We start from the raw sequence: 13,361 nt of genomic DNA on the forward strand, positions 1-13,361 counted from the left end.
GGCGATTGAAACTCAAAGACACCATGGAGTTTGATCGGTGAGACTGTCATAGTGATTATATCAGGATGTATGACATCGTACAGGTTGAACCCTATTTCAATGACACGATCCACCATTACTGGGATTTGATCTATCGAACAAAAGACTCAGCTTTATTGTGCTATAAGATAACGTTGAGGTATCAATTTCCACCAAGCAACGCCTAGGTATTAGCTATTTTGATTAGAGGTGTCTATCGATGTACATTACAATGCTGATTCGAGCAGTCTATGATGGGCCGTAAAACTGACCTCAATATTTTCAACATCAAAACGCCGGTGGAAATGCTGCCTATGGTGGGGGAATCAGATTGTCACCAATTGGCTGGTGCTGAATAGGCAATGTAACCTGCAGAGGAAGTAGGTGGCGTTAGTCGTCAGGACGTGAAAGTGGCTGTAATATGAGAAAAGACAATGGTAGATAATGTGGATGTCCTCAGTACAGACGCTTCATTTCGATTCTCTCAGATTGAGAACGCCGAGGTGCATGGAAAGACGGTCCAACCTCTTCCGCTGCCATGGGTCTTGGGGTCCGCGAAGGGAGGAATGCGTCATTGCTGGTTCGGACGGCAATCGGGCTGACAGTTCCACTCCGTGGGTCGATGCGCTCCCTAGAAGAATCGAACTCTGCCTCGGGTATATCTTCCATGCCATTCTCCTCGTCGGTGTTTCGACGTCCCCGCCCAAAGAAGCGGTTGCGGTGGCTGGCCCGCGATGTGCGACTGAATTGGCGATCGACCCCGCTGGAGCGACCGGTGTCATGGGAGTGTCGGGTACCTCCTTCGTTCCGTGAGGGTGCTGTGGCCCTCGCGACAGCGGCTCTTCTGCGAACCTCGGACTCCCGATCCTCGAAGACATCACCAGGCATATCTCCAGCACCGAGATCCTTCATGCCTAGTGAGAAGTCGACACGACGGGTCAGAGTACTCATCGACTCTCCACGAGATCGTCCCCCGGTACGAAGGATTGAAGGATGAGTGCTTAAAAATGCGTCCTCTGCAGGAGGTGGAGGCACCAACGGTTCATCCTGGGGTTGCTGGTCTATGGTGCCCTGCGGATTATCCGGAGTGCCATTGTGCCCCACGCCGGGAGTCGCCATATGGGGAATATTCTGGAGATATATCGGGAAACTCTCCTTCTGCCCGGGGAAGCGCATGCGGGGTCCCTCGATGCCGCACTCTTGCATGGCAACCATGAGGGCGCAGATGAACTTGTTGCGCCGCTGCAAACGGAGCAGCTCATTCTGCCAGTTGGATTTGTAGAAGAAAACCACGTTCAATGTTAGGGCATGGACTTCGCCGAGATCCCTCAACTCGGTCAGGATGTTTGGCTGGTACTCGCGCTTTTCCGCTTGAACGAATTCCAAGAGACGGGCACGAAGGTTTTCGATCTGCTCTAATGTTGTTCCGAACTTGATAACATTGGGAACAGCCTCGGCAAGGGCGCCGGAGCGTCGCTGATTGAGGATGAATAGGGTATTCAGGTAACTGTTGGGCGCCTGAACAACATGCCCTTCCATCTTCTTGAACTCAGTATAGAGAAGGGAGATTTTCTTGACGAAGTAGTCATCCCCTAGGCCGTTCTTGCCGGTATTGCCGTAGATGCTGACGCGATCTCCAACGTCAAAAGGATGCTTGACAAAGACAAATATAATGGACTGTAGGAATTCCTGTGCAGTAGCGGAAAAGAGCCATGACAAGGCGAGAACGGTGGAGCCAGCGGAAGTAAGGACTCCGGAGGCCGATGTGGAAATGAGGGAGATGAAAACGAGGATGGTGATGACAAAGACAATGAACATGAAGACGTCGTCGAGCTTGCTCACGACAGAGTCCAGATCCTTGAGGGATGCGGTTATGGCCTTGCGCTCGCGGCCTATCTCGACGCACACGGCTTCCAGCTCTTCCATGGAGATGTCGCCATTCATGTCCTTGTCAAACATGGCGAATGCAGCGTCGGCCTCCTCGTCATTGTCAAAGGCGTTGCGAAGGTCCTCGGGATGTACAGTCTCGGTGTCTTCGCGTGCAAATGTACGGTACAAGCGACGTGCCAGTACCTGGCTGCCACTAGCGCTACTGAGGAGCGTCAGCACGACCTGGTGAGGATGAGTGCTGGTGGCGACTTGTCTGCCAGTGAAATCGCCCGCGACCTTGCCGGCAATGTCGCCGAATTTGCTGAAGACGTGCTTGGTGCTCTTTTGGGCCTCTTTTACCAGCTTCGCAGGGGTTCGAGCGCCGGAAGGAGCCTTGTCAGTCTTTTCCTCGAATTCGGAATCGTCCACCTCTATCTTCTCCTTGGAGAAGGTGTACAGCTTGGTCAAACTGGCGATTTGGAACTTGTTCAATTCGATGCGGTCGGCGTACGTGCGGAGGTGGAAACTGATGGCGATCAATTGGATGATGATCTTTTCGACGAAGTTGAGGATGGCGCCGACGAAGATGGACACGAGCACCTTGTTCATGGTCCTCTCCCAGTCTCGTACCGATCTGTTTCCGTCAATGTGATGGTTCGTCATGGTTGGGAGAAAGGAGATCTCAATGGCTAGCCACCAGAAGAAAAGGGTTGCGGGGAGTTCGAGCTGCTTGCCCATATCTCTCCACTTTTTGCTGTTGTTGGTGAAGAGGCTGGAGACGATGCCAATGGGCCAGGGCAGGCATTTTGCGAGGATCCGGCCGGCCCAAAGCGTCAACCAAACGATCTCGAGCCAGATGCAGAACCACATTAGCCTGACTCCGCCAACACTGGCGGTTGTATACTCGAGGGCGCCAGCCAGCAAAGGGATGAGGATGATGAGCACAACGGGCGTGATGTAGATGAAGTAGCGCACGATCCATACGGACTGATGGACCCTTTTGAAGAACTTGGCGAGCTTGTTGGTGGGACTCTCGGGTGGCTGGTACAGAGCGGTCCTCTCGTGCAGTGGGTTGGTAGCGGCGTCAAAGTCATCGATGGGTTCCTCCTTTCTGTGCCTGATGGAACGGCTGTGCGACACTCTGCTTGCGGCTTCTGCATTGGAAACCTGGCGTTCGACCTGGAGCATGGCCAAATCGTCGGTCAACCTGCTCGCCTGCTCACGGTTATGGGAGGGCGAGCGTAAGGAGCTCATTTTGCGCAGGTCAAGGTCGGTGTCGACATTGAGCTGGGTTGCATTGGCAGGCAGCTTGCCATCTCGTGCGGGTTGGTGGCTCTGGTGGTCATCGTCGACGACGGTTTTGCCATCATCGGAAGAGCGTTGGCGGTGTGGAAGATGGGTGGAGCTGTGCATACTGTAGGTCGGCTCAGGCCGATGGTCGACTGGACTGGTCATGTCGGAAGGGGTTGGAGAGGTTGTTATGGTAAGGGAAGAGCAGACGGGTCACCTCGACCGGGTGGTTCGCCCGAGCGCGAGCCCGGAATGACGTCGCGCGTCCTGCAGCAGGGTTAGGGAAGAATTGGATGGAAGAAAAGGAACAGCGAGGTTGGCCAAGTGAGTGAGTAGAAAGGTGGTAGATGAGAGACAGCGAAAATACGGACGACGAAGCGGAGTAACTAGTACTGTGTGAGTAAGGGTGGCATTTCAGGGTCTGGTGAAGGAGAGGCGAAGGCGTGGGATCAAATATAGCGGCGGGCGGGAAGAAGGCTCATTCTCCGCGATAGTCCGACAAGCCGTTTGCTGGCAGACGGGCCATCCATGGATCCAGGACTGGGGGAGCAGAAGCAGAAGGTGGGTTAGCGGTGGGTCTCCAGTACTGACGTACCACAGTACTTGTACATAGTAGTGAAGATAATGACGGACGGGGATCGGCGAGGATGCCTGTGCTAAGTTTATCACTCCGCCGTTGTTGGACAGCAGAAAAAGGCCTTCGCGGACGAGCTGGGCATTGTGCAACATATTTGCAGCCATCTCCCATTATTCGCCTGCGGAACTTGTTCATTCTGCTCTTTTGTGTGTGTGTGGGCGTGGAAGTGGCCAGAAGGGTGCCGAAGTGGACCGTTGAATTCCCAGGTTCCCAAGGCTGCTGGAGTGGCGAGCTCTTGGCGAGTGGTTCGCTTTGCTTCGGAGCAACCCGACGTTTAGCCACACCACCTACGTACCACAGTTACCGAGTCTCTGTAGAAAGCTTCAAGACTGTCTAAAAGGATATATCCTCCCCTATGTATACCTGCAGCTCGACAGGGACAGTTGCTAAGTATTGCTTTAATGGATTTATCCAAGCTCGGGATTCCTCAATCCGTCCATGACTCCTCTTTTTTGGTAGACCTTTCTCATCTTCACTTGCCGTCTTCTACCTACCTCCTTCGCATCTCTGCATCTATCTCCCCTTCCAAAATAAAAATTGGCCATGCTGCCTGTTGACGTTTGGGCTGAACGTCTTGTCAAGCGAAAGCTGCCATGTGCTGTGCTTCACTTATCCCCCGGAGGAAGACAACGCCATGGAGCAAACCTGATCATCTCCTCAGATCCCCTATCCTCGCTATCTTCGCTTCAAAACATAAAGGTGGAAACAAAGGAAACTGTATTGGCCTCTGTGGCATATATGATCTCATTCCACTCGTCCTAAACGGCCACGCAACTCAGACATCTATTCACCCAACCTCGACCTCCTCGTCCCCTTGGACACGAAGCGTACCCTGAACGCTGCGAGGACCTTGTCAAGGAAACGAGAGGACCACAGTACCTGCCACGACGGCTTGCCCTGTTCTGCAGTCGCCGCTGCCCTTCTGCCGCTGCAGTGGAAGCGCCTCCCTTCGACCTGTCGTTTGCTCCTGCCTCAGTCTGCCCCAGCCCAGGCAGGCACCGACATCATGACAAAAGAAACGCAATATAACTCCTTCCACTGCCAGTCTCTTCGTCTCCTCATCTTTCTCAACACACCTCACTTCTGAGACACATTCAGTCTGCCTTCCTCGCTCCACTCCTGATACCCAACCCCAGCCCAATTCCAGTCATCGAATCCAGCATGGCTATAACTGGTCAACGCCCCGAGGCCGATGTGAGTGTCCCGAAGATAATTCTTCCTGCACATCTAACCCGAAATAACAGAACGCCCAAAACGTTCTTCACGATGTCATCGAGAAGCTCAAGATGGATCCCACGTCCATCACTCCTGACGATGCTCGACGTCTCCACGAACACTTCACTGCCATAGACCCGAGCACAGCCAGGATCATCGCAGCTGTCGAAGCCAACCCCGCTAGCCACGACGACATTGCTGCTGCCACCGGAACCACTGAGGCTCTGAGCAAGGCTGTCCACACGTCTCTCCACACCATCGTTCAAGACCTGGTCTCGGCCGTGGACAAGAACCCGAACGATGTCACTGACGAAATTCTGCGTTTGACCCAGGTCGCCTTGAGTAGGATGCGTTCTGCCCTCGGCATTGCCAACGCCCCTCATCCTGAACTCGAGCCTGAACTACACGAGGAAATGGCAAAGATTGCCCCCAAGGTCAAGCAAGGCACCGTCACCAAGGCAGAGGCAGATCACCTTCACTCGCTCGAAGCCCGCGCCCATGGACACACGGAGAAGGGTGGCTTGACCGCCGCTGCCCAATCCATCGCTGCGAAGCGTGACCGCAGGCAGTCCATCAGTAGTGGATCCAATGATCAGGCTGCTTCCGACATTCGCGGCCTGGATGCCCAGGAGCAATCCCACCGTGACCGCCAGGAGAATTTGGACAAGGTGGAGGCTGTGCTCCGTCCCAAGATTGAGAACGAGCCGGAGCATGTCACCAAGGAGGATGCAGCTGTGCTGGTGAGCCGCGAGCAGCGCGCACACAACGTTGTCCACAAAGGTAGTCTCGCTGCACAGGCTCAGTCACTGGCCGACCGAAACGAGAACCTCCATCCTGCTAAGGCCGAGATCTGCGGCAAGGGCGTCGACAAGATCACCAAGGCCGACGCCGCAATGCCTCAGAGTCGCGAGACACGTGCTCCTGGGACTCACGAGGAGGGCTGCCATGCTTCTCCAATCCAATCCATAGCCGATAAGAAGGAGGGCCACGGCGCCGTTCCAGCCCAGTAAATGGGCCACTGCATGACGAGGATGGGGGATCGGTATCAGTGGTTGCACTGGCGATGGAATGATGCAGAAGCTATGTCCATGGGGACGAAAACACGGATCATGTATAACTCTAACGTTGTAGTCAATTAGCTCAATGGATGGAATGGACCCCGGCTCTATTGCCTTGGGAAACCCGACTCTGCTCGCCCATTTCCCCCTTTCTGCCTTGGGCCACTGGTCATGTATGACGTTGATGATATTCCACTGCCCGGAAGCCTTGCGTGGTAGGATGACAATGAACACGAGAATTATCCTTGACCAAGAGCAGTTGGGAATGCAGCGTCCCTCGGATGAAGAAGTCTGTGAAAGAAGACCCCAAAGCCCCCTAGTATAAGCATTTGATCTATGGTATCTCTCCTGATCCCTCCAATTATACACAAGTCCTATCCATACTGTGACGACACAAAAACCATCGTACTCAACCTTGGAACCCTTCTGCGCCTCGCTTACAAGAATCTACACTGGGTGGAGAAAAAGCCCTACTTGATCTCCGTCTTCGCCAGCACATCCGCCAGATCGTCGACCTTCTGGTCCTTCTCCTGTGGCACGGTTTGCTCCTCGGCCTGCTGGTCAATGGCAAGTTGCCTAGCAGCCCTCTCCTCGACCTCTACACCTTCTTCTTCCTCTTCCGCTTCCTCAGCCTCCTCCTCCTCTTCCTCCGACTCCGGCTCCTCCAAATCGTCCAGGTCGTCGAGACCCCAGTAATTCTCGTCGTCCTCACCCACCCCGTCCGCAGCCTCCTTGCGCTCCTCGAGAATCGCTCGGAGCTTCTCAATATGCTCGTCATCCTCGTCGAACTGGTTACCATTGAGCTCAATGCGGCGGAGAGCAGGGAGATGGGTGTGCGCATCGTGCAGGCCCTTGACGCCCTTGGCGTTGATCTCGTTGTACTGCAGCCGGAGGACCTCGAGCTTCTTGTTGTTGCCCTTCTGCAGCGCTTCGAAGAGGGCCACGCCTCCGCGACCGCTGAGCAGACAGTCCCCTACGCCGAGCTCCTTCAGCTCGGGCCAGCCGCCGACGACCTTGCTGAGGGCCGTGGCGCCCGTGGCCGTGAACGTGTTGTCCTGGAGGTCGAGTAGCTCGATCTGCGAAGCATGCACCAAGCCACTGGTGAGCAGGTGCGTGATTCCCTCCTGACGGATGCCGTTCTGCACCATCTTGACCTCTTTGACGCCCCTGTGTGCGGCATACGCCTTGGCCCAGGCGGCCATGCTGCCGTTCTCGAGGCGGTTGCGGCCGCAGATGACCGTCTCGAGGTTGGGGACTTCCTTGCCTTGGCTGCGCGCGGCTTCCTTCTTCTCTGCTAGGGCGGTGAGGGCGTCCGCGATGAGGACGCCGGCGGCGGGGCCGAGGCCGTTGTTGTTGAGGATGAGGTGGCGGAGGGGGATATGCTGGGAGAGGAAGTCGACGAGGGGGGCTTGGGTGTTGAGGCCAAAGGCGTTGTCGGAGAGGTTGACGGTGTGGAGGTTCGGGAGGGTGAGGAGGGAGGTCAGGAGGTGCGAGAGGGCGGGTGGGATTTCGGAGAGGAGACGTGCGGTGAAGATGTCGGCGAGGTTTGCGACCTGGACGTTGGGTTAGCTCGTTTCAGAATCTGCTTACACGTATACAGAGAGTTCCAGTTGCGCCGAGCTACGTGAAGGATATGACTTGTCAAGCAAATACATCTTCCTGTACAGCTGCCCGGCGTCGCGCCCCCCCTTTGATGGCGGGGTAAAAGGGAGAGAATACTGACCTTTAGTTTCTTCTTCGTTTCCAGAACTTTAGCCAGTGCCTCCGAAGCCCCAATACCCAGTGTGTTCCCTAGCAGATGCACCTCCTCCACATCATCGTTCTCCCTCAGCGACTTTATGTAAGGTTCGATATCCTCCGCGGTATCCAACTTGAGGCCCCTGCCCTCGAGCGAGAAGACCCTGGACGAGTCTGCCATTCTCGAAAAACCCGAAAGCTAGCAATATTGAGTCGCAAGGAAGGAAGGAAAGTCGTGCAAGAAAACGGAGAGCGAGAGTGTATCGTTGAGTGGTTTGCTGGTTGTGCTGGTGCAAGGAGGCCAAGTGACGGAGGGTAGCCTGGAACAATTTGTTGTTTGGTGGGGGTTGGTGGGGGTTGTTGCCTTTGCCGCGGAAACAAGCCCCAAACCCCTGCCCTCGGCGTGGCGCGCTCTCACGTCTGGACCTGGCGCGCCAAGAGCATGAAAGTTGCGACATCCAATCTGGACAGAGCGCGGATTTGTAAAGCAGAGAAGGGAACCATCAACATCGCAATACCTCACAATGGGTTCAGGGCAGTCAAGTATGTGCGATGCATGCTCAACATGCTCAGCATGCGAATGAACAGGCTAACCGCTTCTCACCAGCCGTATCGCAAGCACCGACACCAGCCGTCGGTGCACAAGCCCCTCCCAGCAATGCCGTGCAGCCCGCCAAACCAAAGGTATGAGATGATTCCCATCCGGAGCCTGAAGCCAGACTGACCGTGGGAAATAGCCATGCTGCGTATGCTTAGACGAGAAAGCCGAACGGGATAAGTGCATGCTCTTTTCCAACTCGGACGACGCCCAGAAGGAATGCGCCGACCTCGTTCAGAAGTACAAAACGTGCATGGCGGGCTATGGATTTCAAGTGAACTAGAGGCACATTTTGGGATTCATTGCAAGACCTTTCGAGCATTGTATACTACCCAGCATGCACCGGCGTCAACAAGGCAGGACAAGTTCCGCGTCATATTGGTGTATTTCTAGATTTATAATGGTTGTACATGAATAAAATGCGATATCTATCAGAGATTTGGGTATCTTTTGTCAGGTCCATCCACTATGGCGACGTTACTGCGCCTTGCTTTTTACCTTGGTACTTCCAGACCCAAGAATCCCGCTTTTGGTTGCTAACCTCCACAGACACCACAGGTAGCAGATTCCGAAACCACCGGCGCCTACAATGGCGTTCGAGACCGTCCACAAATCCGGCTTGCCGCTGGGAGGAGGCCAGAATGCCTCCACAATGTGCCATCCCACCATGACCAGGTAGATGTTCAGATGCAGGACCTTCGTCAGGAGGTTTAACCCGCCCCTGCTTACGAAGTGGTACGCGGAAAGGGATACCGGCGGCAGCCCCAAGAGATAGGCCCATAGCAGTGAGATGACAAAGTACGGGACCCTCAGCTCATCTCTTTTCAGAAGAGGAAACATGGTCCAAACCCCCAGCAGGTTGGCGAGACCGACCCAAGCGCGTATGGATGGGAGTAGTCCGCCTGCACCGCTGAGGAGCATCGTCATCGGTAGGAGGGGGAGCAGGACATTCTTCTCATGCACCTGGTAGGAGCAGAGGAAGAAACCCCAGGAAGTTGCCCCTAGTCCGAGTGGCAAGAGCTCTTTTCGAGGTTTGAGGAACAAGATCAAACATGGAAGCGCGATCGCTGCAGACGTGGCAACAAGGGCGGCCCTTTGAAGAAGCTCACTAGGATATCGATTCAGCTTGTGGAACGTATGAATCGTGCACCAGATATTGGCGACTTTGTCCTCGAATAGTCCTCGTGCGAAGGGGAAAATCCGATGTATCGATTGTGCCAGTTGAACCAAGACCGGATAGTACCAGGACTTGTCGTCCAGAGACACAGGCAAAGCGGCTAAAAGTGGGGGAGCCGGAAGGTCGTGCAGTTGCTCGCCTTTCTGCATGTCGTGGACGACACCGAGCAGAAAAGGTAGGTAAAGTCCGATGAAAGAGAGCACCGTCGCCAAGGCAATGGCGCAGAGGCGGGTCAAGTTCACCCTAGGGAAGACGCAGATCCCTAAAAGGTAGGCAAAGACAGCAGGTGCGTAGAACAGGGCCATTTGTTTGAATCCGAGGGCCGCAACAAAGAAGACACAGCCCCAAAGATGTCTCCCGGCAACCATGCTGGACATGCTCGCAATCGTAAACCCAAGCATGACTGAGTTGTACTGGAAATGGCCATGATCGATGAGTATCAGTCCCGGCTGCATAAGGATGGCCACAAGGGCGATGGAACCCTCCCACACATTGACATTCTCCAATCGAGAAAATCGGCGAAGGAATATGATGAGTGCGGGCACATAGATAAGGTATTCTGAGATGAAGGAAGTAGCGCGCATGTATATCTTTAGGGACGGGTCATCGAGAGCGCGGGATTTGTACAAAGCAAACCAGTCACGGTTGATTGCAGAACCACTGAGGGGGGTAAGCACAAGGTCGAGAGCGGACAGGGAAGACATACATGACTCCTAAGAGCCAGCTATGGTATGCTGTGAGCGGAGGATAATCCAATCCCCACCATCCCAGGTCATGGAAGTACCATTGGGAAACAGGGAGGTGTTTGGTGATCTCCATCCAATGCCTTTGCGCCTCGAAATCCCCATGCATTGGGGGAGATTGAAACCCGGAATAGCCCCATAAACCCGTTGTCCACCGGAACAACCCCGCCGCCATCAGGATGAGCGGAATCATGACCCATTGCGAGACGGTGCCTTTTGCAGGAAATAGGAACGCGACGAGGGGAAACGCAGGTTTCCGAGTGTGCGTGTTCTGGTCCAGATCCAGCGTGCCGTGGGTGACATGAGCTAGGGAGCCTTCTTCAATCTTCCTTCTCCGCCGCGGTTTGTGCGCCTGTGGTGATGCCATGATTCGAGGTCCAATCGTACATGGCGTAGGAAGCCGCTGGACTTGCTCACATGTGGTGAAGGTTGGGATCCGCACTACCAGGATTGCACTTGCGCTAGCGCAGGGCTGGATTAGGGGCTCGGCAACGTTCACCGCCCAAGGAGCTTGGACCAGCTGCCGTCGAAAATTTCCCAGGCCGCACACAAAAGTTCCCCCGTCGCGCACGCCTCTCGCTTTTTCCTTCACCCATCCGCCTCCCGTCTTTTCTCGTGGCAACCTCGTCTGCACAACTCTTCAAATATTGTTTGAGGGCTTCTGAGGGCTTTGCGACAATCTGAGGGCATTCTTAAGTACCAGAACATCATCAAGTCAGTGGGCATTTGCGGCTTTTCCTTTACACAGGTCAGAGGGGCACGTCGCCGTTCGACAGAGCGCGACTGCAGTCTGTGGGCTTTTTCGCCACTGAGGGTTTTGTCTTGTGTCCTCGGCTTTTGTGGGAACACTCTGCCTGGTCGACACTCTTCTGTGGGCTCCTGTGGGCTACTCGTGGGCTTGAGGGTTTTCCGCCTTGTGCGGGCTCGAGAGATACCAGTGGGCTTTTCGCACGTTGAGACATCCATCCAGAAGCAGGCTTTCAGCGCGTTGGTGACCGCCAAGGCACCCACACCGCGACGACACATCCTCCATTATTGACTTTTTTGCTTTCCTTCCCTCAGTTCCAACCATATCTTCTGCATACTGACACAGACAGAATTCAGGCTATTCCCCGTCAGCATGTCGAAAACGAAGTCCACTAAGACCGACGCCAAGGCGTCCAAGAAGGCCGTTACATCCGGCGTCAAGGAAGGCCGAGTAGCGAAGCCGGCGCAGACCCCCAAGGCGAAGAGCAAAGACATCGCCAAGTCGGCCGCTGCCACCATCACAAAGGAGGAGAAGAAGAAGAAGTCTAAGAAGGCTCCTACTCCGGAGCCCGAGTCCGAGTCTGAGGAGTCTGAATCTAGCAGCAGCGAGAGCGAGAGCGAGAGCGGCTCAGAGAGCGATTCTTCCAGCGAGGAGAAGGTCGCTCCCAAGAAGGCTCCCGCTGTTAAGGCCGCTGCCAAGGCTGAGTCTGAGTCCGAGTCAGATTCCGACTCTGACTCCAGCTCGTCCGAGAGCAGCGAGGATGAGAGTGAAGACGAGAAAAAGGCTGCTCCCAAGGCCAACGGTGTCTCCAAGCCCGCTGCTAAGGCCGAAACTTCCTCTGAGTCTGAGTCCGAGTCCGAGTCTGGCTCTAACAGCGAGAGCGACAGCAGCGAGGAGTCTGAAGATGAGAAGCCCGCTGCGAAGGGCAAGGAAGCTCCCGCCAAGAAGACGAAGGCCGAGACCTCGTCGGAATCCGACTCTGACGAATCCAGCGAGTCTGACTCTGATGCCAGCGACTCCGAGGAGTCATCCAGCGAGGAGGCCAGCGAGAAGGAGGAAGAAGCCCCTTCCAAGAAGCGCAAGGCGGATTCTGTTCCTGAGGAGGCCGTCAAGAAGACTAAGACCGACGAGGCTGGGGAGGGTGTCAAGAACCTCTTCGTCGGCAACCTCAGCTGGAACGTTGACGAGGAATGGCTCCAGCGTGAGTTTGAGCAGTTTGGTGAGATTACTGGCTGCCGCATCATCACCGACCGCGAGAGTGGCCGTCCCAAGGGGTATGTTTGATCGTATATGTTTTTCCCGATCGCCATATTAACGTCTGTACAGCTTTGGCTACGTTGAGTTCGCCAGCGCTGAGTCTGCGAAGAAGGCCCAGGCAGAGATGCATGAGTACGAGCTTGACGGCCGCAAGATGAACGTCGATTTCAGCACTCCTCGTCAGAATAACAAGGAGGGTGCCGGTGAGCGTGCCAACCGCTATGGCGATAAGCGCAGCCCGCCCAGCAACACCCTTTTCATTGGCAATATCTCTTTCAATGCAACCAACGAGATCATCTCCGAGAAATTCGCCGAGTACGGAACCATCACTCGCGTCTCACTTCCCACCGATCGTGAGACTGGTGCCCCCAAGGGCTTCGGGTATGTCGACTTCAGCACCACCGAAGAAGCCCAGGCTGCCCTGGAGGCCTTGAATGGCGCCGAAATTGAGGGACGTTCCATCCGCATCGACTTCGCCTCTGCCCGTGACAACAATGGTGGAGGTGGTGGCGGCTTCCGCGGTGGCCGTGGAGGTGGCCGTGGAGGAGGCCGTGGCGGCTTCGGCGACCGTGGTGGACGGGGCGGACGAGGTGGCCGTGGCGGAGGCCGTGGCGGACGTGGCGGCTCCACCAACCGTGGTGGCTTCGGTGAATTCAAGGGCCAGAAGATTTCCTTCTAAACGTGTCTGGCAAGGCCCGATGGTAAGTCGTAGGCTGGGCAGGTCACGTCTCATGCGTAAGTGTGCTGTACGTTCATCGACGACGTGTGTTTTATGGTATTCCTACCGAGTTCGTTCTCCGTATCTCTGACTCGGGCTCTGGTCTGGCGTAACGGGATCTAAAAGTAGTGTTTCTTTCTCTCCTAAACCACAAATGGTGGTTATACACCTGCTAGGTAGCTGTCCGTAATGGATTCCAGATATCTATTCGAAAAATGGGTTCTTATGCTTGCGAAGTCGTCCCAAGTCCTATTGGTGTTGCTGATGCGCAAGATAACTCTCCTCTGACTGGACAC

At 55.1% G+C, this 13,361-nt stretch overlaps 6 protein-coding genes across 6 annotated transcripts; 3 read left to right on the plus strand and 3 right to left on the minus strand.

The window, feature by feature from the left end:
* Window positions 1–48: 48 nt before the first annotated feature.
* Window positions 49–3,466, minus strand: EI97DRAFT_295950 (uncharacterized protein). The gene is made up of 2 exons (XM_033794482.1): window positions 291–3,466; window positions 49–213 (listed from the first exon to the last, which is right to left on the minus strand). The coding sequence occupies exon 1, from the start codon at window positions 3,340–3,342 to the stop codon at window positions 475–477; it is 2,868 nt and encodes a 955-aa protein (XP_033655050.1). The 5' UTR covers window positions 3,343–3,466; the 3' UTR covers window positions 49–213; window positions 291–474.
* Window positions 3,467–4,666: 1,200 nt separating this feature from the next.
* EI97DRAFT_295516 (uncharacterized protein) lies at window positions 4,667–6,117 on the plus strand. The gene is made up of 2 exons (XM_033794481.1): window positions 4,667–5,008; window positions 5,059–6,117. Exons 1-2 carry the CDS (start codon window positions 4,976–4,978, stop codon window positions 6,037–6,039), a joined length of 1,014 nt encoding a protein of 337 aa, XP_033655051.1. The 5' UTR covers window positions 4,667–4,975; the 3' UTR covers window positions 6,040–6,117.
* A 260-nt stretch (window positions 6,118–6,377) lies between these two features.
* Window positions 6,378–8,154, minus strand: EI97DRAFT_416462 (RNI-like protein). The gene is made up of 2 exons (XM_033796893.1): window positions 7,811–8,154; window positions 6,378–7,640 (listed from the first exon to the last, which is right to left on the minus strand). The coding sequence occupies exons 1-2, from the start codon at window positions 8,003–8,005 to the stop codon at window positions 6,558–6,560; spliced, it is 1,278 nt and encodes a 425-aa protein (XP_033655052.1). The 5' UTR covers window positions 8,006–8,154; the 3' UTR covers window positions 6,378–6,557.
* Window positions 8,155–8,290: 136 nt separating this feature from the next.
* On the plus strand, window positions 8,291–8,857 carry EI97DRAFT_432378 (uncharacterized protein). Its single transcript, XM_033798152.1, has 3 exons — window positions 8,291–8,367; window positions 8,432–8,508; window positions 8,562–8,857. Exons 1-3 carry the CDS (start codon window positions 8,349–8,351, stop codon window positions 8,703–8,705), a joined length of 240 nt encoding a protein of 79 aa, XP_033655053.1. The 5' UTR covers window positions 8,291–8,348; the 3' UTR covers window positions 8,706–8,857.
* A 42-nt stretch (window positions 8,858–8,899) lies between these two features.
* On the minus strand, window positions 8,900–10,709 carry EI97DRAFT_449611 (glucosyltransferase; the record flags this gene model as incomplete). Its single annotated transcript, XM_033800229.1, has 2 exons — window positions 8,900–10,259; window positions 10,306–10,709. The coding sequence occupies 2 exons, from the start codon at window positions 10,707–10,709 to the stop codon at window positions 8,900–8,902; spliced, it is 1,764 nt and encodes a 587-aa protein (XP_033655054.1).
* Window positions 10,710–11,462: 753 nt separating this feature from the next.
* On the plus strand, window positions 11,463–13,026 carry EI97DRAFT_375097 (RNA-binding domain-containing protein; the record flags this gene model as incomplete). The annotated part of the gene is made up of 2 exons (XM_033795484.1): window positions 11,463–12,364; window positions 12,417–13,026. The coding sequence occupies 2 exons, from the start codon at window positions 11,463–11,465 to the stop codon at window positions 13,024–13,026; spliced, it is 1,512 nt and encodes a 503-aa protein (XP_033655055.1).
* Window positions 13,027–13,361: the final 335 nt, after the last annotated feature.

This window comes from Westerdykella ornata (genome assembly GCF_010094085.1).
Source record: "Westerdykella ornata strain CBS 379.55 unplaced genomic scaffold EI97scaffold_7, whole genome shotgun sequence".
NCBI lineage: Eukaryota > Fungi > Ascomycota > Dothideomycetes > Pleosporales > Sporormiaceae > Westerdykella > Westerdykella ornata.